The 24102-nt window shown below is 34.1% G+C and overlaps 1 protein-coding gene across 2 annotated transcripts in view; it reads left to right on the top strand.

Annotated features, from left to right (window-relative positions):
- Window positions 1-24102, top strand: part of SPATA16 (spermatogenesis associated 16) — a 209373-nt gene that overhangs the window by 2011 nt on the left and 183260 nt on the right. Inside the window, exons 2-3 of one of the 2 annotated variants that reach the window (XM_016161394.2) lie at window positions 18532-18642; window positions 20706-21336. In XM_016161394.2, the coding sequence (XP_016016880.2) occupies window positions 18569-18642; window positions 20706-21336 (705 nt within the window). In that variant the 5' untranslated portion in view covers window positions 18532-18568. The remainder of the gene's footprint in view (window positions 1-18531; window positions 18643-20705; window positions 21337-24102) is intronic. The other variant, XM_036219324.1, reaches the window with a different exon arrangement.

Raw genomic sequence — 24102 nt, 5'->3', positions numbered from 1 at the left:
ACACCATATGCTCAAGGTTTTTTAAATCCTTTTACAACGGGGAGCTCAGAATATTGTCTCTCAACTAGGGTAAAATATACTGAGTCATCTTCCTGGAAAGTAACATTCAACTTGTAACATTTTTCATTGTGAAGTCTCGTTGAATTTTTTCAGGGATGTTAATAAAGTAAAATATTACAGCAGTCTAGCTTAAAGATCACTGAAGGAGAGGCTCTAACTTATCACAACTCTGACTAAATTTCAAAATATACATGGTGAATGAGCATGAGCCAGGTATCCAATAGGAGGAGCATTTTTCTAATTGTCTAACTTTTAAAAATTGCCGAACAATAACAATAATATAAATGACAGTAACAGCAGTATACTAGTTAACATCTACCGAACACTTACTATTATCAAGCAACCTTTTATTACTCTTCTCAACATTGACATGAGTTAGATATCATCATTAACCACATTATGTAAATGAGGACACTGAGAACCCAGTGGCCATTCCAAATTCTCTATACGATGGGAAAACTGTTGTAAAATAAGTGTGATGGCAAAGATTCAGCTTTACCTCTGCATTTTAGAAAGCCTTAAGGGGTAAATATGCCTACATATTATATGATTTGTTATACATCTATATATTCTTATGTATATCCATTATACACATTTAGAATTCATGTATTCGAACCACTAATATTTCACAGATTTTAGTCAAGTCTGAAAGGTATTTGAACTGACAACACAGGTATTAGAATGTGTCCCTTTAATCTTAAGGAGTTGATGCTGAAGCTAAAGTCATATTTCAATCTAGAATTGTATGACAAGTGGAAAATTTATGTAGTTTTAAGTAGATCATTTAAAAGGAAATATTTTGGGAAGACTAGTATTATAATCGCAGAATAGAAATGGAAATTGCTAATAGATATGAGAGCTCTTGATTTCAATTCATTTTAATACATGTATTAGTTGTTCTATTTGGCTATTTACTTAAATAAGATATATTAAACCATAAATGAATGCTAAAACATTAACAAATTATAAATTAAATCTTAATAAATAAATAATATTTATTAAAGTTAATGTTTATCTTCTTAAAATTTACTTAAATAAGTTGTACGTGTGCCTTTCAAGAGTAAGCATTACTATAGGGGATCAAAATTAAGAAAGATTATATTCCCTTCAACAGAGGAAAGGAATTGTAAATAACACTGTTTGAGCTGGTGTTTTTAAAATGTTTGAAAATATAGACTTGAAAATGTTGGTCTTGCTTCTTCAGGCACCTTTTACTTATTAGAATGATAGCTCTACATGTTAGTTTAAAAATTATTGGTACTCAACCTGTGCCTGTGTTTCTCTGCTAGAATAACTTCCCTTAGCAAATTCCACATTGAGGATGTTCATCTGATTTCACATGCTTGAGTGCTTCAGTGCTCTCCCACCAGTTACTACTTAAATTCCTATTAGCCAGGATGATTCAAGAAGAATAATTCAGTGCTCTCTTTAAAGGTCACCTAAGTTATAGCTTGAGAGGACATGGTATTTTTACCCACTTCCAAAGAAAAGTGTGCATTTGATGCATTAGAATGCAGCTCAATTTTGTTAACTTGAAAGTATCAGGAACAAAACTATGACATAACTACTTTATATCTCTCTTGAACAGATGTTTGGAAATTTAAGTTGTAGAAAAAAAGGATTGTCACCATTGTTTTTTGTATCTGTGAGTTTGAATGGTGGATGGGGAAAGTAGGAAGATGTTAGCTGAAAGGGTACAAACTTTCAGTTATAAGATGAATAATTCTGAGGATCTAATATTCAGCATAGTGATTGTAGTTAACAATATTATATTATATACTTGGAAGTTGCTAAGAGAATATATCTTAAATGTTCTCACCACAAAAAAGAAATGATAATTATATGAATCAATTGAAGTGTTAACTAACAATCGATTGAGATGTAAACTAACCTTGCTGTGGTAATCATCTTGTAATATATGTCTATCAATAAAGCTAAAAGTGAAAAAGGATTGCAATGGTCCCATGGCCTTCACCATTAGCTCTCAGCCTAAGATATCTGGTCTCTACTTGAGGGAGATGTGTGTGTGTGTGTGTGTGTGTGTGTGTGTGTGTGTGTGTGTGTGTGTGTTGAGTCCCTGGGTGCCTACTTGGAGAAGGAGGACAATGGAGGAAGGAATACATAGAAGGTATCCAAATCTCCTTAGGTACTGCGAGCAAGGCTTAGTTGAAGACTTAAAAGTTCAGACCTCAGTCAATTCCTCCATCTTTTATACTTACTAATGTAGTTAACAGTGAAGGGAACATCATGTTAAACATGAGGACCATTATGAGACTGAGGGGCAACACTTGCTATGCATTCAAAATGACACCATTTATTAGTTTAAACATTTCTACCTATGTACTGAATCCCTTCAGATGTTACCCATACACTCATTGGCCAATTTCTTGTATATATATAGAAAGAGAAGGTTGATCGGCAGTTTGTAGATTTATTTTTTTAAGCAGTTGCCATTTCTTCTCATTTTCCTCCCAGAGATTCTCCCTTCCCTGCATTTTTTCTGGGCTTATAGGGAATAAAATTGCCCAGATGTAGAGTATGGGAGGAAGTAGATACTGCTAAACAGTTTTTCAAAGTGGTTGTGTCAATTTGCATTCATTCATATCAGCAGTATGTAAAAGTTCCAGTTATTCCATATACTTCTCAACACTTGCTCTTTCATATGGTCTCAAACATAATGGGTAACTACTTTGCCTATCTTTTAAATTGTAGTCATTCTGATGGCTTTTTGTTATATCAACCTGAGGTTTCAATTTACATTCCCTTGATGACTAATGAAGGTCATAATTTTTTCATAAGTTTACTGACCATTTGGAGATCCTCTTTTGTGACATGTCTACTAATATGTTTGGCCAATTTCTTACTGGGTTATCTACCATTTTCATATTGATTTGTAGAGTGCTTTATATATTCTCGATATGAGGCAATGTACAGTATAAGTATTATAAATATGTTATCCAAGTTCATGGTATGTTTTGATGAACAGGAGTTATTACTTATAACAATCTAATTTATTTTTATGTCCTTCTTAAGAAATCTTTGTTTACCTCAAACTCATAAAATATCCCATGTTTTCTCCTAAAACCTTTACTTTTTATATTTAGTTTTGCAATGCATTTGTAATTAACTTTTGTGTATTATGTAAGGTAGGAGTTAAATTCTTTTTTTTCATTTGACTTAGTCAAACACCATTTATTTTTTCTTTCATTTTTTTTTCTTTTTTCAAGCACCATTTATTAAAGAGGCTATCATTTCCCCCATTGCATGGTAGGGTCATTCTTAAACGACAATTTATGTGTGGATCTATTTCTGTACTTTTTATTTTGTTTGAATGGTTTAATCATTTGTTCTTGTATCAAAAACAGAATGACTTAGTTATAGTTTTATAATTCTCCCTATCTGACTGTTAAAGTCCACTAGCTTTGTTCTTCTTCAAGTTTAACTTGGCTTTTCTTAGCTCTCTGTATTTCCTTATGAAATATGAAATTCATTGTGGCTTAACTTATGATTGAGCTGTGGTCAATTTTGGTTTCAGGTGTACTTGAAAAAAAAACACATATTTTCTGATGTTCTTTGGTGCAGTAATTTATTTATATATATATATAAATATATATATATTTATATATATATATATATATATATATATATATATATAAAATCTTAATTAGGTCAATTTTATTACCTGTGTTGCCCAGAGCTTCTATGTCCTTAAAGATTTTTATTTGTTTATTTTTCGTTGTTTCTTTTTTTTTTAAGTCTGATATTTTATCAGCTATTGAGAGAGATAAGTTAAAGTGAAAATTTCCAATTATGATTGGAAAGTTGTCAGTTTTTTTGAGAAATGTAAATTTTTGCTTCATGTATTTTAAAGCCATCTTATTGCACTCTGTTGATGGAATTGTGCTGCCTTCTCTTTTCATAGCTCCCTTTTTGTTATAAAATATCCTTTTGTATCAGTTACAGTACAGTCAGAAAAGAGAAACTAGATTAAACAAATTAGCACTAAGAATCATTAATTGTACTAAAAAGTGGTTAACTACTAAAAAGAGTGGAAAGAGAACTCCAAGGAGTATAGACATAGAACCTGTAGCAAGAAGGCTTCTCCTTGAGGGGCTAAGAGAAAGTGAACAGGAAGGAACCTGGAACCTTAGAAGAAGTCCTGCAAGGCTAAGATTCATACCTCTGAGGCGACAGCATGGAAATCATGACTAAGTTGATACTCACCTGCCTCAAGTGGAAGAGCAATGAAGGCTGTGTTGATTAAGAAATTTGCCAAAAGGACAACTCTGCTGAATACAAGGCCGCCACCCAGGTGGTCAGTGCTGCCTGGACCCCCTACAAATCCATCCACTTGCTACAGGCTGAAACAGAACACCAGAAAAAGAAAAAGGCCCCTCTTCCTCTTTCACCCTTGCAGTGTTTCTCCTGTACAATCTATTGGCAGGGTGCTCCAGCCAGCTACAAAAAAAAAAAAATGGTATACAGGATTCGGTTCCAATAAACAGGGTGAAGGGTACTTGTGGAGCTGAGAGACAATAAATTAAGAACTGGCACACTTTCTTTGTGTCTAGTAATGCATCTTGCCAAAAAGTCTGTCTCCTTGTTCTAACAGGAGTTGAGCCCTCCTAGTCTCATGATTGATGTTTGTATGTTGTTCTTTCTTCATGGTTTTATTTTCAACCTTTCTATGTTGTTGCTATATTTAAGGTATATCTCTCGTAAGCAGAATATAGTTGAGGTTTGTATTTTTTTTTAATGTGATAATCTTAGATTTTTAATTGGAATATTAGTACTTTTAAACCTAAAATAATTACTAATCATTTTGGTTTATAGCTACCATATAGCTACCTGTTTTTTATTTTTTCTCTCATTTCTTGCCTTTTTCTTGGATTAATCAAAATATTTCATTTCCCCCAATATTGTTAGTTATACACTTTTACTATTCCTCAATTTTTACTCCAGAAATTAAAACATAAATACTTGATTTATTACAATCCATTTACAATCTATTACAAAAATGATAATTTTTACCAAATTCTTAATAATATTAGTACATTAGAATACTTTAGCTCCACTTCACCTCTCTCATCTTTTATATTGTTGTTGCCATCTTTTTATTTCTACATACATTTTAAATTTGGTAGAGACATATTGTTTTATGCAGTCAATTGACAGTCAGTATTCATTTTTATATACATATATTCTCACGTTTACCTTTACTCATCACTCCTTAACCGCATTTCTTTCTCGTTTCTGCTTGATTCTCACTCTGCCCTTCTTCTGAGGTTCCAACTGTACTTCCGTGAGACCTTTTCACTGTGTTCTATGTGTCTCTAAAGTTCTTTCCTGTATTTCCCATTATTTTACTTCTCTGCTTAAATTCATATATTTTCTACTGACTTTCTTGAGTTTACTGATCTTGTCTTCTGCTGTATCTAAATCTGTTGTTTAATCCATCTAAGAGTTCTTTTCAGATACTATTTTTCTCAGTTCTAGAATTTTCATTTGATTTTTTTTTTTTTTTTTACAAATTTTAGTACTCTGGTAAAATTCTTTATCATCTTTCCCTCTATTGTCTTGAATATATTAAAGTTATTTTAAATTCCTTACCTGACTCCTACATTTTAGTCATCTATGGTTGTGTTTCTATTGCTTAATTTCTCTTTTGGTTTCTGAATACGTTATCTTGGGAGTGTTTGGGGGCACATTTGATAATTTTTATTAAACGTTGAATATTGTATATTGAAGATTGTAGAGGATCCAGATGACGTGTCTTCCTCCGTAATAGAGTCATCCTTCCCTTCACTAGGTAGATAACACAGTAGTTAATTTAATCAGAGACTGTTCTCTGTGGAGGCTGGTAGCAGCACTGAAAAGAGTCTGCCTTTAGTTCACTCTGGTTCTCAAGAGTTTTCACCTGAGAGTCTGATGTTTCTTTAATGTCCTTCCTCTTGTGCATCTTTATCTTATGAGACTGCCAAAACTTTGCATTGCTTTTCAGGTGGTTTCTACTTAGGTCTTTAGCATCTTGCCCTACATAGTCCCTCAAATTGGCATTGTTTCCTGGATGGTAAACATTTCTGTGCTTCAGGCTGCCTAGATAACCTATCCAAAGTTGTACTGGTTTCCTCAACACCCAGAGCTGTACCCCTCTCTGTGAAATGCTGAGATTCTCAGCCCTCTCCTCATGCCAAACTGGTGAATACCCCCAGGATAAAAGTGCTATAGAAGTCAGTTCTTTTCAATGAAGGAGTTAAACCTTCTCCATTTCTCATTGTCTTCTCAGCCCTCCAGCACACTCAAATCAGATAATTTGGTATTTTATCTTGCTTTTGTCCTTGTTCTCAACTGAAAGACTGATCTGCTACAAACTACTCCACTGTACCACAAGCAGAAGCTAACAAATAACCAAATAGAATGATGTATTTTGGCAGGTCTAAATTGTCAAAATAGTAATTTTAAAACAATGGCTTCGTTTTAAAGTTTGATACATATCAAAAATTTTTTGCCAAGCGATTGTTTGATTTCATGTTCTCTTTGAGATTAGTTTAGGAAATACTAGTGGATGATTAATATACAATCAGTTTTAAAATATTTCTCAACTCTGTGAACCTGTAAATCTTCATTAAATGTCACTGAATCCTGATTGAAAAAGTAAAAACAAGAAAATTAAACTATTTTTATATCTCCTCTATCTTAATTCCAAAATTAATTTCTCTCACAGACAAATGCATTTCTGGGTGAAAATATCATTACTTATGCTAGAAAATGATTCAGAAGAAATCTTCAAATAATAGTACTAAAAAAAACGAATAAAAAATCAAATTATTATCTGTCTTTATTTTATTTTTTATTTGGAAAGAAAGGGCAACATAGTATGGATAGGAAGAGAGGCCTGGGGGCTCTTACCCCCTTTTTATTATCTCAGAGGAAAATAGAAGCTGGCTATACCCTGACATGAGTTTCAAACCAGGGGTACGGGGGTTAAAGGTGAGAGGATCTGTGCTTTGAGCAACCTGAGCCAGAAACACAGGGGTGTTGGAGGGGTATGGAGAGGATGCATGCTGCTTATTGCTTTGTACTTTTTACTGGAAAGGAGGGCAGCAGCCAATAGCAGCTCACAGATTTGTAAACTGAGCCTGCTGGCTTCAAGAAGGGAGGCAATGAAGTCAAATTAAATATGTCATTTGTACAAAAATAACTTTAACAAATATATATATGACAAATATATACAATCTAGTTCAGTTTGAAAGCACTTCATAATTATATTATCTCTCGTAAAATATCAAACTGAAAGTCTTGCAAAGAATCAGATAAACACACTTTGGCTCAGACATTTATGGTGTGAAATGGCTTGATAAATAACTAGATCATTTTTTTAACTTTTTCTCTCTTTCTCTCTCTCCTCCAGCAAGTTCTGTGGTAAGTGCATAGGACAATGTGCCATTAATCCTCAGGCAAATCAGATTAAAAAAAAAAAAATACCCTTATCTAACAGTTTCTCAAGTGTTAAAAATGACCCTTTATTCTTTAACTTTTAAAGGGAAGTACAGTTTAGGGATTGTTAAGTTAAAATCCATTGTAAAGGTATTAGAAAATATTAAAATGACACCAGTAAACATTTTATTACATAACATGTTTGAAGATTAGGGGATTTCTATGGTCACTCTCCACTCCATTTCAAAAGATAGTTTACAGAGATTTATAATTACCTTATGTGAATGTAAACATCCAGTTCAGTTGAAAAAAGTAATTTAGAAGCAGTTTCATCTTCATGCCTCAGGTTCCATTTGTGAGATAAGAGGGGCAAATACTAATTATTCATGCGTTACCCATGGTGTGCCCATTTTATGCACTATTCGGATGGGTATGTATGATAACAGAAAACAGATTTGCAATTCCTGTTTCTGATGGGTGTTCTCTTAGTTTACTGACTGCTCTCCAGGACATAAATTCTTCAGGGACTGTTTGAGATATAATGTTTATGTAAAACTTAGTTGCCAATTTGTTGAAATTTAGGAAGAGAAATGATGCATATGTGTGTGGATGTTTGTATGTGTGTGCATATAATTAAACATTATTAGTATGTTTTATCTATAAATATTATGTTTATAATTTATTCATGATATAGTATATATACTGCAGCACCATAATAGCTATCCTTGTGGAGAACTTACTGTGTACCAGATAATAAATCCATTAGTTCCTAACATATATCGTTTTGTTAATCCTTCAGTCATCCCTATGTGGAATGAGTTTTTGTGTTTATTAGATGAGGAAATCAAGAGCCATCAAAGTTAAATAACTTACTAAATATTCTTCAACAAAGAAAAAATAGAGTTAGGCTTTGAACTCATGAAGTCCAAAATTCATGTCCTGTCTTTTATGCTACCTTAATCCTTGAATTTGAAAACCCATCAAGGCAAGATAGATAGCAGCTCTGATCTCTTCCTCCCAAGATCCTATGAAGCAAAATCCATTTTATTCATTTTTGGAATTCTTCATGAATTCTTCATTCAAGTCAGCCCAGGTACCAGTTTTACCTCAGCAAAATAAAGCACATGAATGCATTGGTCTGGGGCCAGCATGGTCACAAGACCACGACATCAGACTCTTTTGGTGTAGACAGACTGTAAACATGCCTAAGGCACCAGCAAAGTAGCATTACCAAAAAATAATATCCTGGAAAAATTTGGTCTAGCATTTAATATTTCAAAAAAAAATAATTATAATACTAACAAAACTTGGACATTTTTAAAAAAGTATTTATTGTTTGGTATTGTTTATACTATTACTTCTAATTTCAAGTTGTAAGGGGTTGGAGTGAGAGAGTCAGGAGGGGGTGCAAATACCATAACCATTTTAAAGCTGTGGACCTATTGTATTTCTAGTACAGCCTTCCTCTGCTTATTAAGCATGCATATGTATCACTCCAGACTTAGTTAATCAAAATCTGTGCCTGGAACCTAAAAGGCCTTAGGAAATTCTGATGCATACTAACATAGGATCTCCCACTAAACCATAAACCTTTGAGAGTAGAGGCGATTTTTGGTTCAACATTGCATCCCAGTGCTGATCCAGGTCGTGACATAGTTACTTGGTCAACATGAATGAATAATTGAATGAATTAATGAATTCTTAAGAAAAGATGGATTATTAAAGTCACTGATGTATAAGCCACCTTATCTTGCCTACTTTATGCCACAAGGTTTTGCTTCTAACTAAAGAGAATACTCTGTTTTTAACAAACAAGCTTTGATTGCACTTAAATTAGTGTGGGTTTGATGGAAGCCTAGTAGAACCAGAGCCTGTAGACTAACTTTTAAGTCCTGCTGTTGCCACAAAATAGGAATGTTCTTTCTTTGGCTCTTATCTAAAAATGAAAGAATTAGAATAGATATGCCCGTGATTCCTTTCCGTTGTAAAAGAGTCATCTTTCATATTTAAAAATGTTAATTTTAAAGTAAAGCAGTGCCTGTTAGTTAAATGTTTTAGCACACTGTTACTTAATTTGTGTTACTCGAAAGCATGGGTTTTACTTTTTAAAAAAATGAAAATGTATAGTCAAAAAACAACAAAGTATAACAGAAAATGACAAATTAAACATGTTTTTATCAAATATTTTAGTTGTGGCCAACTCTCTGACCATTTGAATAAAATTGTGAATTGAGAAGGGGAAATCACTACTTTCAGTTAACATTGTTTAGTTTAGACAAGAATCATCAGTAGATGCTAAATCAGGTTTGATGAAGAGCATAATAATTGCATGGTCTCAATGTGTCTTCCCGAAAACTGTTCATAAGTTGCAATGGGAAAATCTTTAAATATACTCTTGAGAAACTAGATAATATCTTGAATGGGATTAAAATTGGCTTCACCAAAGAAAGGCAAGTGGACATTGTGTGCCTCTGAACATGATACCTGAGAAAGATACAATATCATTCTGTAGTATTCTGACTTGGTATATTTAACCAGAATCTAAACATGTAGGAACATCAGACAAACCAAAAATGAGGTAGATTCAATAAAAGAGCTGGCTTATACTCCTTTAAAATGCCAATGTATGGAAGAAAAAGATAGGCTGAGGAACAGTTCTAGAGTAAAAGAGAATAAGAGACACAACAACTATATGCAATACATTATCACAGACTGAATCTTATACTGGAGGAAAATGCTAAAAGAACATTATCAAGACAACTGACAAAATCGGAAGAGAGACTATGAATTAGACAATAGCATTGTATCAATGTCAACATCAGAAGATTTGATAATGTATTGTGTTGTATAAGAGAAATATCCTTGATCTTAAGAAATATGCACTGAAGTAAAAAGCAGTAATGAAGCATGATATACTAAACCTACACAAAAAAATGGCTCAATAGTGATAGAAAGAAATCTAACTATGGGAGATGAACACACAGTGTAAACATATGTATACCTTAACGTTAAAGTGTACAGCTGAAACTTATTGGACTTTGTTAACCAATGTCACCATAAAAAATAAATTAAAAAAATAAAATAAATAAAAAATAAAAATAAAAGCTTAAAGATAAAAAAGACTCCAAAAAAAAATATTACAAATATATATGTGTGTGTGTCTGTCTATACCTATCTACATTACACCACACATGCACACACGCACATGCACACACATGCACACACACACACACACACACACATAAGGGAGAGAATTATAACTGTGGCCAAAATGTTTAAAATTAGTAATTATGGATAAAAGGCAATTGAGATTTCTCAATATCATTCTTAAACTTTTCTGTAACTTTAAAATATTTCCAATAAAAAGTTGTTTTTTTAAGATACATTTCCTACCTCTAGGTAGGTTTAACTTTTAAACAAGTTTGAGAACAATTAGTTAAGTAATTTAAAGGGTAGGTCAAAAGATAAGTAATCTTCATGGTTACTATTTATTAATTTTGTAACTCTCTGCAAAGTGCTGTCATTCAATATGTGTTTTTTCATTTGGAAATGGTAATTGTGATAACCGTTTGCCTTGTGTATTGTGATGGGAGGCAATGGAGTAAAATAGAAATAATTCTGATTGCTACAAGATGTGGTTATAAGCACTGATTTGCTGTCTGACCATGAGCAGGTCATTTCGCCTGCCCAACATTCCACCACTTCATCAGCAAAATAAGGAGATTAAATTGGAATGTGTTGAAAGTTTCTCCATCTCTACCTTCCTACAATTCTGAGTTATAGTTTGAGAAATAAAATGTGAAAGTCTAAGAATTAAGAACTGTATCAACAGAATTAAAGAGTTGGCCAAAGGTGAAGAAAAAAATTTTTTCCTGTACACATCTGTAGAGTCTCAGCCTCTTAAGTAAATAGAATGTGGATCACTTTTATAGAAAGAGCAATGTTTGCAAAGAAACAGAACAAGATTAAAACTTTCTTTCAGGATGCTCATGAATTTGGCAGCTGACTGCATTTATGTTTCGAGAAGAAATGTAGCTAAAGGTCTCTGAAGTACACTGAAATGTTATTTCACCTACCCTCATATTCCTGCCACAGCAAATGAGTTACTGTTTTTACAATCAAATTAGATAAAGGATTTTAGAGAAGTACAGTTGTGTCTTTATGGACCATACTTGTAAAGATAGAAAATTGTACTATTATCACTTCCCCCAAATTTTTCTGATGCTTTGGTTCTGAATGAGCCATACTTTATGTCAACAAAGAATTAGGAAAATTATTTATTCCTTAAGAAAGACTAAAATAAAAGAGACCAGGGTAGGTATGTCATAAATATTGTTGACTTAGAGTAGCAAATAATAAAAATGGAAAGAAGGAAGGAAGGAAGGAAGGAAGGAAGGAAGGAAGGAAGGAAGGAAGGAAGGAAGGAAGGAAGGAAGGAAGGGAAGGGGAAAAGAGAGAGAACACAGATGACATGTTACCTGAAGGAGCTTTCCATGATGAAGCCAATTTGTAAAAAGCTAGCTTATATTTAGGCGACTCCCAACTAAACTGTCCAATAAGCTTTTGTAATGTGGTGCAGCAAGAAAAAAATTTTTGAATTTTACATTAGATGTACAATAAGATAAGAGACTACCATTTCATTCGTCTAGTCAACAAATATTCATTGTATACCTACTCTGTGTTGAGCACATTCTGAATGTATTTCAGCGTATTAGGCATACAAAGTACTTTTTCTCACTGAGCTTAAATTCTGGTAGAGGAAGATAAGTATGAATAAAATATACATAAGTAAATATTGCTGTGATAAGAGGTATGGAGAGATTTAAAATAGATAGACTACTGAAAGGTGGTTACTTTAATTCATCAGAGGTTTCTTTGGGAACAGAGATTAAAGCTATGATCTGAATAACCATGAAAAACAGTGTAGAGGAAATTCTAGCTCAACTTAGGCAAAGGCTTCAAGGTTAAATTAGCAAAACAGAATGAAAGCCAGGTGGCTGGAACACAGTAGATAAGGGAGGAAAGAAATGTGATGAATTTTTAGAGGGAGCAGAGGCACAGGAGATTTGTATTCTAGGTGTTCTGGGCAGCCATCGAAGGTTTTAAGCAAGAACTTGGTGGGATCTTATTTTCATTTAAAAAGATGGCAAACAGAGTGCTGTATGTGAAGAAGCAATTGTAATTATCTAGGTGTGAGATCTTGAGACCTAGATGAGGGTATTGTCACGGATATGCAAAGAGGTAGGTCTTTGAAAGAAAGAGTCAACAGGGCCTAAGGATGGATTGGAGGATGGGGTTAAGTGAAAGAAAGAAATCAAAGATAACATAAATTTCAATCCTGGCCAACTGGATAGAGGTGGGGACTGCAATAGAGAAGACTGGGAGAGGGGCAGTTTGAGGGGTTGGCATTAGAGATCTGTTTGGGGGTTGTTAATTTTAAGATGCATAATAGGGCATTCCAAGTAGCTATGTTACATACACAGTTGGGTATACAATTTTGAAGTTCTGAGAAAATATAGGGCTAGAGTTGGAACACTGGGAGTTAAGCAAATATGATGGTATTTGAAGCTATAGAACTGGACAGGTTACCTAAAGAGAGAATGTAGTTGGAGAAAAGAAGTGACTCCAGCTCTTGGGTGGAACAGAAGAAAAAGCCAACTCAGGAGGCTGAAAATGAGTGGCCAGTGAAATAATAGCAAAATCTGAAGACCACGGTGCCATAGAAGGTGAGAAGAAAGTGTTCCACTAAAGAGAGTGTGACCTGTGAAGATTGCTGCCAAGAGGTCTGGCAGGTGAGAACCCAGGGGTGTCAACATGAAAGTCATTGATGACCTATATATACCGGCAGGCCTAAAGGAATGAATGGTAAGGACTGAAGCCTGAAGAGAGTGACTTGTAAAGAGAATGTGCGAAGAAAAAGTGGAGGGAGAGAATATAAAAAATTATTTTCAGTCATTTTGCAGTGGAGGGAACAGTGACATGGGATAGCAGGGAAGAGTAGTAGAGGCAGGAGTGTTTGTTTCTTTTTCTTAAAAAAAAATGTTGCTGGATCAGTGTGTGCTATAACAGTATTAGGCAAGAGAGGAAGAGGCGATATGGAAAGGTCACTATTACAGGAGTACAGTCATTGAGAGGATGGAGAGATGAGATCCAGATAAAGCGTTTAGCTTTTGAAGAGCGGAGGAATGTTTAAGGAGGTCGCCTGTGTAGTTACCTCACCTCTTCTCTTACTTTATGTGCCATTACATAAATTGTCTCATTTGATTCTCACATGATTCTGGTGTATTTGATCATTCACATTTCCAGAGGAAGGAAATAAAGTTTAGAAAGGTTGGATAATTTGTCCTAGAACATACAGTTAATAAATAATAAATTTAAATTCGAATCTTTCTTGAAACTCCAAACAGAATGCTCTTTCTACTATATGATATCGTGATGGACCCTCCTTTCTAACACTTTCTCTGAGGAGACATGCCAAATGTTCACAGTGTACCAGGTATGAAGAAGTACAGTTACAGTTGCTTTGATGCCATTATTTCCATTTGGTGGCTCAGTGATCAGTAAATGGTTTGGCAATTTCAAGTTTGAAATCCCTGGAATTTACTCATGTAGAAGTTTAATGTCCATATCACTTTTTGCTGATTTTAATTACTGCTGGACTATAACAGGGCCGTGTTTACACTTGCAACTACAGATCTTATAAAAACACCTAAAACCTAATGCCTTTCTCAACAAATTTAGTTTATGTACTTGCTAACCATAAATTGCCAGTTCGTTCTGTTATCATTTTAAAAGGAGCCCCACCCAGTAAAATAGCAGTAAAGTTAAATATCTGGTTATTAAATTAATTTTTAAAATTTAAGGTAGGGAAAGTAGATTAATCACCAATCAATGTTGATGCAGTTCAGAGAAATTTATTATTCTATGGTCTGAAAGGTATGTAATTTGACATTAAAGTCTCTTGGTGATCACCTTCAAGTTGTTCATTCTTGGTTTCCTCATTAGTAAAATGAGGGTAATGATATTTATGCAGAAGTGTTGTTCTGAAAAACAAATGAGATAATCCAGTGAGATAGCTTTTTAAACTGGGTATACCCATTCATTGTTGTTTTTCATCTAATACCGCATCATGTGTTTAATTTTATATTTCTTAATGAGCATTGTGAGGCCAAATTCACTCTCCCTTTTGATAATAGTACCTTTTGGATACTTGGATGAAAAAGAGGAAAAATTGCCTGTATGGGGGATACCTCTCAGTCTGCCTCTTCTCAAAAGCAGATCTCCTGAAACTTTGTCAGTCCCATGTTCTCACAGGAACACGTCCATTATTGCTACTACAGTAATCACCTCAGCCACATATTCAAAACCAAATGTGCACTGAGGGTCTGTTACGTTCCAGGCTCTGAAAGAACTAGACATCAGTCCATAAGAAGGATTGTGACACATTTCTGCTTCTCCAGCAGTTCACAATCTAGTAAGAGAGTGTCTCCTCTATATAAAGTTATTTATCTATACAACCCCCTCCTCATCCTTCACTCCTGACCCCAACTATGAACTCAAGATGGCCAAGACAAGTGTCTTGGCCATCTTTAGTTTCTTTCATAATACATTGCTCATAGCAGGTGTTCAATAAATAATTATTGGACTGAAGATATATTTTGTAGTGTGATTTTAAAAATATCAAGGTGTACTAGTAGACTAACAAGCACGATCTTTTTTTCTTTATAATGTCTCTCTGGTTACATTTAACAGCAAGTTAAAATTAGATCCTTTTTTTTTTTTTAAGAAAGAAAACCATAGCAACTGTAATGTTGAATGTTTCAGAGAGTACATTTTTTAAGTATTCTCTTTTTCTGAATTTCCCCATCTTTGAGCTGCCTATTTCAATTGAAATTCTAATAAATAATTTGTGGTGCTAATAGCCAGGTAGACCACTGATTGTATTTATGAAGCAATGGAAACGCCCACATAGAACAAAATGCTTGATGGAATATTTGAAGAAAAAAAATAAATGTACTGAAAATCTACTGAATAAATTTTAAATGGTTACCTCCTGGAAATGATTGAACATTAACCCCTCTTTGTTTCTTGTACCTATATTTATTATAAAACCTTAGAGATTATTCTAATGTTTTATATCAATATTTGCCAGAGATCTTTTTTCTCTATAGAAAATCAATTTTACAGTGCTGTCTTCTAAATTAAAGAATGGGCATTTTTACAGAATGTTATTGGTGAATACTGTCTAATAGTTTTCTCTAAAAGTATTTATTGAAGTAATGATTAAAGGGTAATTCAGAGACTCAAGAACACTGACTAATGTCATGTTAATCAACTTGACTATTAAAAAAATGAAGAGGTTGACAGTTTAAATCTAGTTGATACATGATTCGTTTGAATTATCAAAGAAAAAAAATGTACTTTATCCAGGATCAAATTTAAAACAAATAAAAAAAAAATCTAGCAAAACACCTGAGAGACAACTTTTACAAATTTACAGGTCATACCTTTAGAAAAATCAATTTTGTTTTTCTTAAAATGTATAAATTAGCCTCTGATTCACAGCATCCATACTGATCAACATCTACTGAATGCCTACTCTATGCAAACCACTAAACTAATGTAAAGATAAGTAAAACATATTTCTGCTTTAGGGGGTTTGTTGGAAGAAATAAGTCATCGCACCTAACTGCAGTGTACAAAATAAGTGCTATAAATGCCATTGGTATTCTGAGGAGGGCGAGATGGATAACTTCTGGCTAAGTTTGGACAGGTAGAATGAGGTGGGAATAGGAAGATGGAGAATTGTTAGTAGGCAGACTGAAAATGGATATCTTTTGGAAGTAACAAGAATTTCAAATGGACTTCAGAGTTGTTTACAGAAAGAGTGCTAAATAAGTCTGGAAATGCATATTGAACTAGGTGGTGAAAGGCCTTGAATTCTAGATTATTTAAATGAAGTTTTATAAATTTTTTAAAAAGCTGTAAGTGAGCAGTTCCATAACTCTTCTGTAGACATTCAACAATTTTTATAAAGAACAGGCTCTAAATCTGAAGCTGAAATCACTTGATTTGTAACCAACATTGAAAAACAGTGGTTGGATTTGGCTATGGTTTTTCAGCCTGAACATTTAGGCAACTTATAGACAGAATATTTATTCTGGGTTTATTAAGGGGACCTACATTATTTTTTCTTGGATAAATTTAGAATAATTGATATTTCAGATGTTTGAAGTAAAAAATTGCTTGCAAATTCATTTCCTCTGAATGCTCAATGTACTATGTACATTTCCCTTCTCCCCATTATTATTTCTTATGCACAACTGCACTGAAGACCAAACTATTATTTCTATAGAGAAATTTAAAGGCCAATGCAGAGATACTCAGACACCTGTTTTATAAAAACAATAAAACCTTCTTTCTTCCAAAGAAAAAATAATGTAGGGAGGAGTAGAGGACAGCTGGGGGGAAGACTGGTGTGGAAGAGTTTGAAGGAAAAGTAGGCAGAAAACAAGAAGGATATGGGGTGGTAGAGGGGTGGTGGAGAGAGAGAATTACCTTCCAAAAGAAGTAGTTATAAAGATAAGCTCATACATTTATATGTGTTCAAGAAATGTAAAATAAATGCAGAAGAGATAGGTCATGTTGCTATAGCTGCTAAAAATGTTACTTACTACAACCAACTACAGACATTCTGACATATTTTAGCCACTGATGTTTGAAGTAGAGGGTTTAGAAAGGTTACCTGGGAGATACCATGAAAAATTTGGAATAGCTCATCCATCGGCATTTCCCGTTTATATTTTTACGGTCTATTATAAAAATGAACATGAGTCAGCAATCCTTAAAATCAGATATTTTGAGCTTTAGACAAGTTTCAAGAGCTTCACATTTCTTTTGCTTCGCAGATAGCATTGAACCAAGAGGGAAGCATATATGTGATTTTTATAGTATTCATCAGAATCAAGCTTTATTTGGAACTTAGCACACAATAGTCTAAATTTTACTCAAAATTTCATATAACACTTAAGAAACCATACAGTGCATGCATGGTGTGTTGCAGTTGTGCTACTTTCATTTCTGCATCTCTGCTACTGAAAAACGTTGGTATAGATGTAATTCCTGAGTGTCCATCCAACAGAGATCTTAATTCAAAGACTAAAGCTAACTCAACTCAAATTGTATGTGCCATAAGAGCAGACATAAGATTGAGTGATGGCCAAGACAGCTTTCTCCACACCACTCGGACTAACGATATTAATTGTCCAGAAGATATGTTGGATGCCAGCAATGGTTCCAAGAGAGGAAAGAAAACAGGGCCTTAATCAAAGTAAAGCTGTGTAGATGGAGCCTATGATTCCCAGCCATGGTGAACTCCTTCATGATCAAGCATAACACAGATTGCCTAAAATTTTATTCTTTTATGTATTTTCCTCCCATAGACACACAGCTTTAATATGTCAGTATAAATCCCTGGGAAGATATTATTCTAGTATTAAACTTTTGCAGATTAATATCCAAGATAGCTGTTGTTAGAATTATTGGAATTCAAGCTTTCTCATAAGATAATATAGACCATTATAGTAAATTTTTTGATATGTCCACATTTGACCTAAATCTTTCTAATGATACAAATGTACAATGGCAGGAATGAGGAAAGTGTCTCGAAGACTAGAGCCATATGTACAGTTTTCTTTCTTCCTTTTCTGTCCTTAGGAATCTGACTTATTTCACTTGATATAATATCCTTTAGGTCCTTCCATGCTGTCGCAAATGTTATGATTTCATTTTTATGGACGAGTAATATTCCATCGTATATACATACCACATCCTTTTTATCCAGTCTTCTATTGGTGGACTTTTAGGTTGTTTTCGTATCTTGTAAATAATACTGCAATGAACATAGGAATAAATATATATTTTTTTGAATTAGTGTGTTGGATTTCTTCAGGTAAATGCCTAGAAGTGGAATTGCTGGGTTTAAACTAGTTCCATTTTTAATTTTTTGAGGAATGTCCATACTGTTTTCTACAGTGGCTGCACCGTTTTACAATTCTACCAACAGAGCATAATGGTTCTCTTTTCTCCACATCTTTGTCAACACCTGTCGTTCGTTGGGTTTATTGAAGATGGCCATCCTGACAGGTATGAGGCAATATCTTTTTGTGGTTTCAATTCGCATTTTCTCTGAGCATCTTTTCATCTGTCTGTTGGCCATTGTATGTCCTCATTGGAGAAATGTCTATTTGCATCTCTGCCTATTTTTTAATTGGATTATTTGTGTTCTTTTGGTGTTAAGCTGTATGAGCTCTTTATAAATTTTGGATATTAACCCCTTATTGGATATACCATTGGCAAATATCTTCTCCCATTCAGTAGGTTGTCATTTCACTTTGTTGATGGTTTCCTTTGCTGTGCAAAAACTTTTTAGTTTGATGTAGTCCCATTTGTTTATTTTTTCTTTTGTTTCTCTTGCAGAGAAAGACTAATACCATATTATCTTACTTATGTAGAGAATGTAAAAAAAAAAAATGAACAAAACAGAAACAGACTCATAGGTATAGAGAACAAAATGAAGGTTGCCAGATGGGAGAGGAGTTATAGGGCTGTGTGAAAAAGGTGAAGAGATTATGAAATACCTATTGGCAGTTACAAAATAGTCACAGGAATGTAAAGTACAACACAAGGAATATAGTCAACAATATTTAAAGAACTATGTGTGGTGCCAAAAGTGTACTAGACTTATCTGGGAGGATCACTTCATAAATTACATAAATATCTAATCACTATGCTGCATACCTGAAACTAATATAATATTGAATGTCAACTGTAATTGAAAAATAAAAAGAAAGAAAAGAAGAATTACTGGGTCAAAATTCAGGGTTTTTCAAATGTTTTCTTTAGGCGAACCTCTCTTTCCAGCATACAAATATGAAAATAATCAACAATGTTAACAATATCGTAAGTTCTGAGAAGGTACTCAAGACTATCTGGTGTCAGGTAATGTCCTTGTGTAGACGAAAAGAAGCAAGAATGTTAGCTCTTTTCTCATTGTTATCTTATTATCATATTCAGCCCTTCTTTTTTGCATGTTCTCTTCTCTTTGCATTCTGATGTAAGTCTGCTATTAGCTATCCTAAAGAACAACATTCTATAAAGGAAAGAAGTACCCCAGGCTAGGAGATATTTAGTGGAGGTCTCAGGGTGGAAATAGAAGTCCAGGTTCTGCTGGTGACCAACATCATGACTTGGATAAGCAACTTAACCTCTCTCTCTCTTAGTTTCTTTGAAAGATGTGGTCTTTATTCTTGTTTACTCCATAGAGTTAATTCTAGGACATAATATGATGGGTGAAAGCCTTTTAAAAAATAGGAACCAACCATATTACATAATTATTAGGTCTTAGGACATTTTATACTTTGAAACTTGTCTATAAGCAGAGATAGTATGCAGAAACCTTTGCATCAAAAGACGCTTGGTATATTTTTAAACATTAGTGATTTAAGAAACTGCCTTGTTTTCATATAATATACTATATTGCTATCATTGCTACAACAATATTCATACAATAGACCAAATATTAATACTGGACTCCACATTAATGAGAGGTGGAAGGTCATGTTGTTCTGCTTTCACATCAGTTCTAAATAATAGTTATCTTTAAAGTAGTTTAAACTTGAGACTTTTTTTTTATTACTAATAGAAGAAACAAATCAAGGAAACATTGTGCTCACAACATTTTTGGAAGCTTTTCAGAGGAAGCAGCTGTGGTTTCTTTAGACTCCCAAGTCTATTATACAGGTTAGCAGTATATTTTATAATGAGTTCTAGACCACCTGCCTCTCTCAGGAAATTAATATCAAAATGGATTTTTTTTTGTCTTTTTTTGTCCTCAGAGACTAAAGGTTTTCCTATTCAATGAGTCTGGGCTTCCCATAAAAATGTTCATTCAACATTGTTCAACTATAGATGATTATTTTTAAGATATTGTCTAAATGTGTTTTCAACAAATTCTTGGTGAGTGTTGAGATTGAAACATATACTTCCTTATTAAAAGAGCAGCAGATGATACACATACATTTTACTTTACGATGATAAATATCTATATAATGAACAAAACGGTACTTGAAGTAAATTTGATTATAGTCTTAAATCATTGGAATTTTAAACTATAGTTTTAATTATTTTCCTTCTTCTCACCCCTATAGGAGTTTCATGGGGGAATCAATGGAATCAGGAAGTAGTAGGAGTGTGGAGAACACAGTAAACAGAGTCTGTCCTGATCAGCTTGTTGCAAAGATAAACACAAGCAAGAAAATGTCCACCTTAGCAAACCCACCCAGCATCTTGGAAATGCCACAGGAGATTAAGAAAAGCTGTGGAGACAAACAGGGAGAAAGCCCAGTTGAAAGACTAAAAATGGCAAAGAGCATCAAAGAAAAACAAAGCAATGACTTAGAGAAATTGGCCTTTAAAAGGAAGGCAGAAGGTGAAGAAAAGCCAGCTGGAGAGAAGAAGGCAAAGACCATGGAACTTGACAGCCCTTTGCTCACCCTGCCTTTGCCTCACATCCCCTTAAAGAACATCATGGATGTGGAAGTGAAGTTGGTCTACATTGATGAAGAGGATGTGAGCTATGAGTTTGTGGAATCCTTCATATCCACTGGAATTCAGCCAACATGCCGAGCGGCTGAAATAGTAGACCCTGTGCATGTACCTAATTTCAGCTTTCTGCCTCAGATTGACAAATGGCTTCAAGTAGCCTTAAAGGATGCCAGCTCTTGCTACAGACAAAAGAAATATGCCGTGGCAGCAGGACAGTTCAGAACAGCACTAGAGGTATGGGATTAAAAAATATATAGATATGGTGAAACAAAACTGAAATGAAAAGTTGTAATTAAATCGAGCAGCTCTGATCATACTGTAATGAATAGCGATCATGGGGGGGAAACATTGAATGATATAAGGATAATGTGGTACCCTATTTACATAAAGCAAATTATATATGCCTGCAAATTAAAATGCCTGTGTGCACCTGACATATAGCAAGCACTCCAAATGCATACCACATGCTTTTTCTCTGTTAACAAACCTTAAAGTGAGTGATAACATGTAAAAGTGCTATTGGTTTTACAATGTAGATGTACACTTACAAAACCCATTAAGTTTTAATACAGTGGTGGTGGCTAGAAATACAGAGTATCTAGAAATAGGCAGTTAATGAGTATACAAATTGCTCACTTTTGATACGTAGTCTTCATGATTAAATGTAACCATCTTTAATTTTTAACATGGGTTGATAATATATACATGACACATATTAAAAGCAAAATGACACCTTTTTATTTTATCATCAACCTTCACTTTCCTTCTCAGTCTACTGAGCTGTATGAACAATCATTTTTCTCTCTCCAGGCAAGTAAGTTGGTCAATATCTTGATATAAAGAAGCAGACCATGGACTAAAATAAATTTGAGAATTACCACTAAAACACAAAATAGGTAGTAGGAAAAATTGCTTCATCTACTGACTCACTGAACCTATGAAAGGATCGAAGCATGTAAATAGAAGTCCCATTGGCCTGGCAATGTGGGTAACTTCGTATTTCATTAATTACAAAAAAAAAGTCAGTGTGTGCTATATATGTCTGGTGGCCACTAGAGGTGTATATATATATATATATGAGTTAAGACATGGTTCCTTCCCTCTAGCAGTTTGATGAGGGAAGCAGACCAGTAAACAGTTAAATAGAGATGTCACAAAGGAGCAGTGATTGATCCACTGTGGGACCAGGAGCATGGCAGGAGTCAAGTGTGAGATGTTTGTGATGGAGATTTAAGGAGTAAAGTATTATTTCCACTGTTACTTGCAGGTTAAAATGACTACATCTACAATTAATTATTAACGGATAGTACCAGACAATGGCTCCCCTAAATATTTAAAAAGAAACTCTAAGCGCAAAAAGGGAAGCCCAAAGGAACATGAAATGGTTAGGCAGAGCACAAATAGATGCATCCATAAATATTTCTGTCTTCAGAAAGGGTCACTACACAAAGAAGGGAAGAGTGATGCACTATGTACAATTCTGAACTATGTAAAAAGTGCTAAAAATATCAACTTATCTACAAACCACTGAGAACTCTCTGCTGTTTTTTTTTAACTAAAGACCAGAAGCCTCTGGCCGAAAGACTCTGGGAAGAATCCTGGGCACTTCTGCTAAGACCATTTCAGCTAAAGCTTTTTGGGGTGTAAGGGGGGCAGGGTTAAAAGTTTAATTTTACAAATAAAGAAAAATAATCATTTTGGCAATGAAAAAAGAGAGGCATAAAATAAGAAAAGATGTAAAGTTCAAATTAAGCCTAGGTAGAAGGAAAAGATGTCTACATTAACTAGAAGAAAATATCCAATTTTTTCATAAAACCCAATGTTCAAAATTATAAAACTTAAATCAAGTTTTAATGACCCCAAGGTGTAATTGTACTGGAAAATGCTGGTGTTCTCTCTCTCACCCACCCTACCCCAAATTTTTAGGAAAGTGTTGGATGCTGACACTAATTACTGGTAATTAACAAAGGTAATTATTTTGAAACCAAAACTTAGCTTAGACATCTGGCCTAGCTTTTGTCTCATTATCTTGGGAGTTAATTTTGAAATCTTACCTAGAAGGTCTCTTAATAAACCAAAGCTGCTGGGAATAGAAAAGATTTGTAACTGCTTTAACCCTTTCTTCTCTATAATTTAACTTCTCTGAAATTTAACTTCTTTAATACTGAGTGTTTTCAGGTATTATTTAACACATCTCTCTCCCTTTTCCTTAGGTCCTAGCATGTCTTTGAGTAAGATAAGGTGGATGATAAAGATTGAGGCATGATGATAAGAATCATATCTGAAAAACAGACGCATTGTTTAAGTGTGTATAAGTTAGGATTAGGTTCAGCTGCAAAATAACAGTGACTAAAGCAAGAGAGAAGTTTATTTTTTTTTCACATAAATGCAGGTAGAGAAGTGCTACCTTCTGATGGTTGGATCATCAGGGTGCCAGATTCTATTTTGTTCTGCAAGATGTAGGTTTGACTTCATGATCCAAAATGGCAGCTTCTGTTGGTGTCACTACATTCACATTTTCACCAGCCGGAAGGGGGGAAAAGAAAGGGTAGAGAGATACAGTGTGTCCTTATAAGCATACTTCACAGAAACGGCACATGCTATTTTCATTTTGTTTTTCTCCACTGACACAAATTTAATCACATGGTCATACAAACTTACAAAGGAGGCTGAAAAGTATGATCTTTGTTCCAGATGGTCCTAACATTTACTGGTCCTATTACTGAGGAGGAAGAGTAGAGCAGGTATTGAAAAATAACTAGCAACTTCCCCTTAGAGTACTTGTCACCTGGGAGGCATTTTGAGGCATATAAAATGTTTTCCAGATGGGCAGTACAAAGTCAGCTGTAAAAGATAAAGGTAAAACCACAAAAAAAAAAAAAAAAAAAGAAAAGAAAAAGAAACAGAAAAGTGAAAACTGAGTAAAGGCTCTGGAGATTTGTGAATATTTATTAAATGGCATGATAACTTCCAATGTGTCAAATAATCCCATTAGGAATA

This window comes from Rousettus aegyptiacus, unplaced genomic scaffold (genome assembly GCF_014176215.1).
Source record: "Rousettus aegyptiacus isolate mRouAeg1 unplaced genomic scaffold, mRouAeg1.p scaffold_m13_p_4, whole genome shotgun sequence".
NCBI lineage: Eukaryota > Metazoa > Chordata > Mammalia > Chiroptera > Pteropodidae > Rousettus > Rousettus aegyptiacus.
The sequence above is the reverse complement of the archived record's forward strand: the minus strand, read 5'-3'. Positions and strand labels throughout refer to the sequence as shown.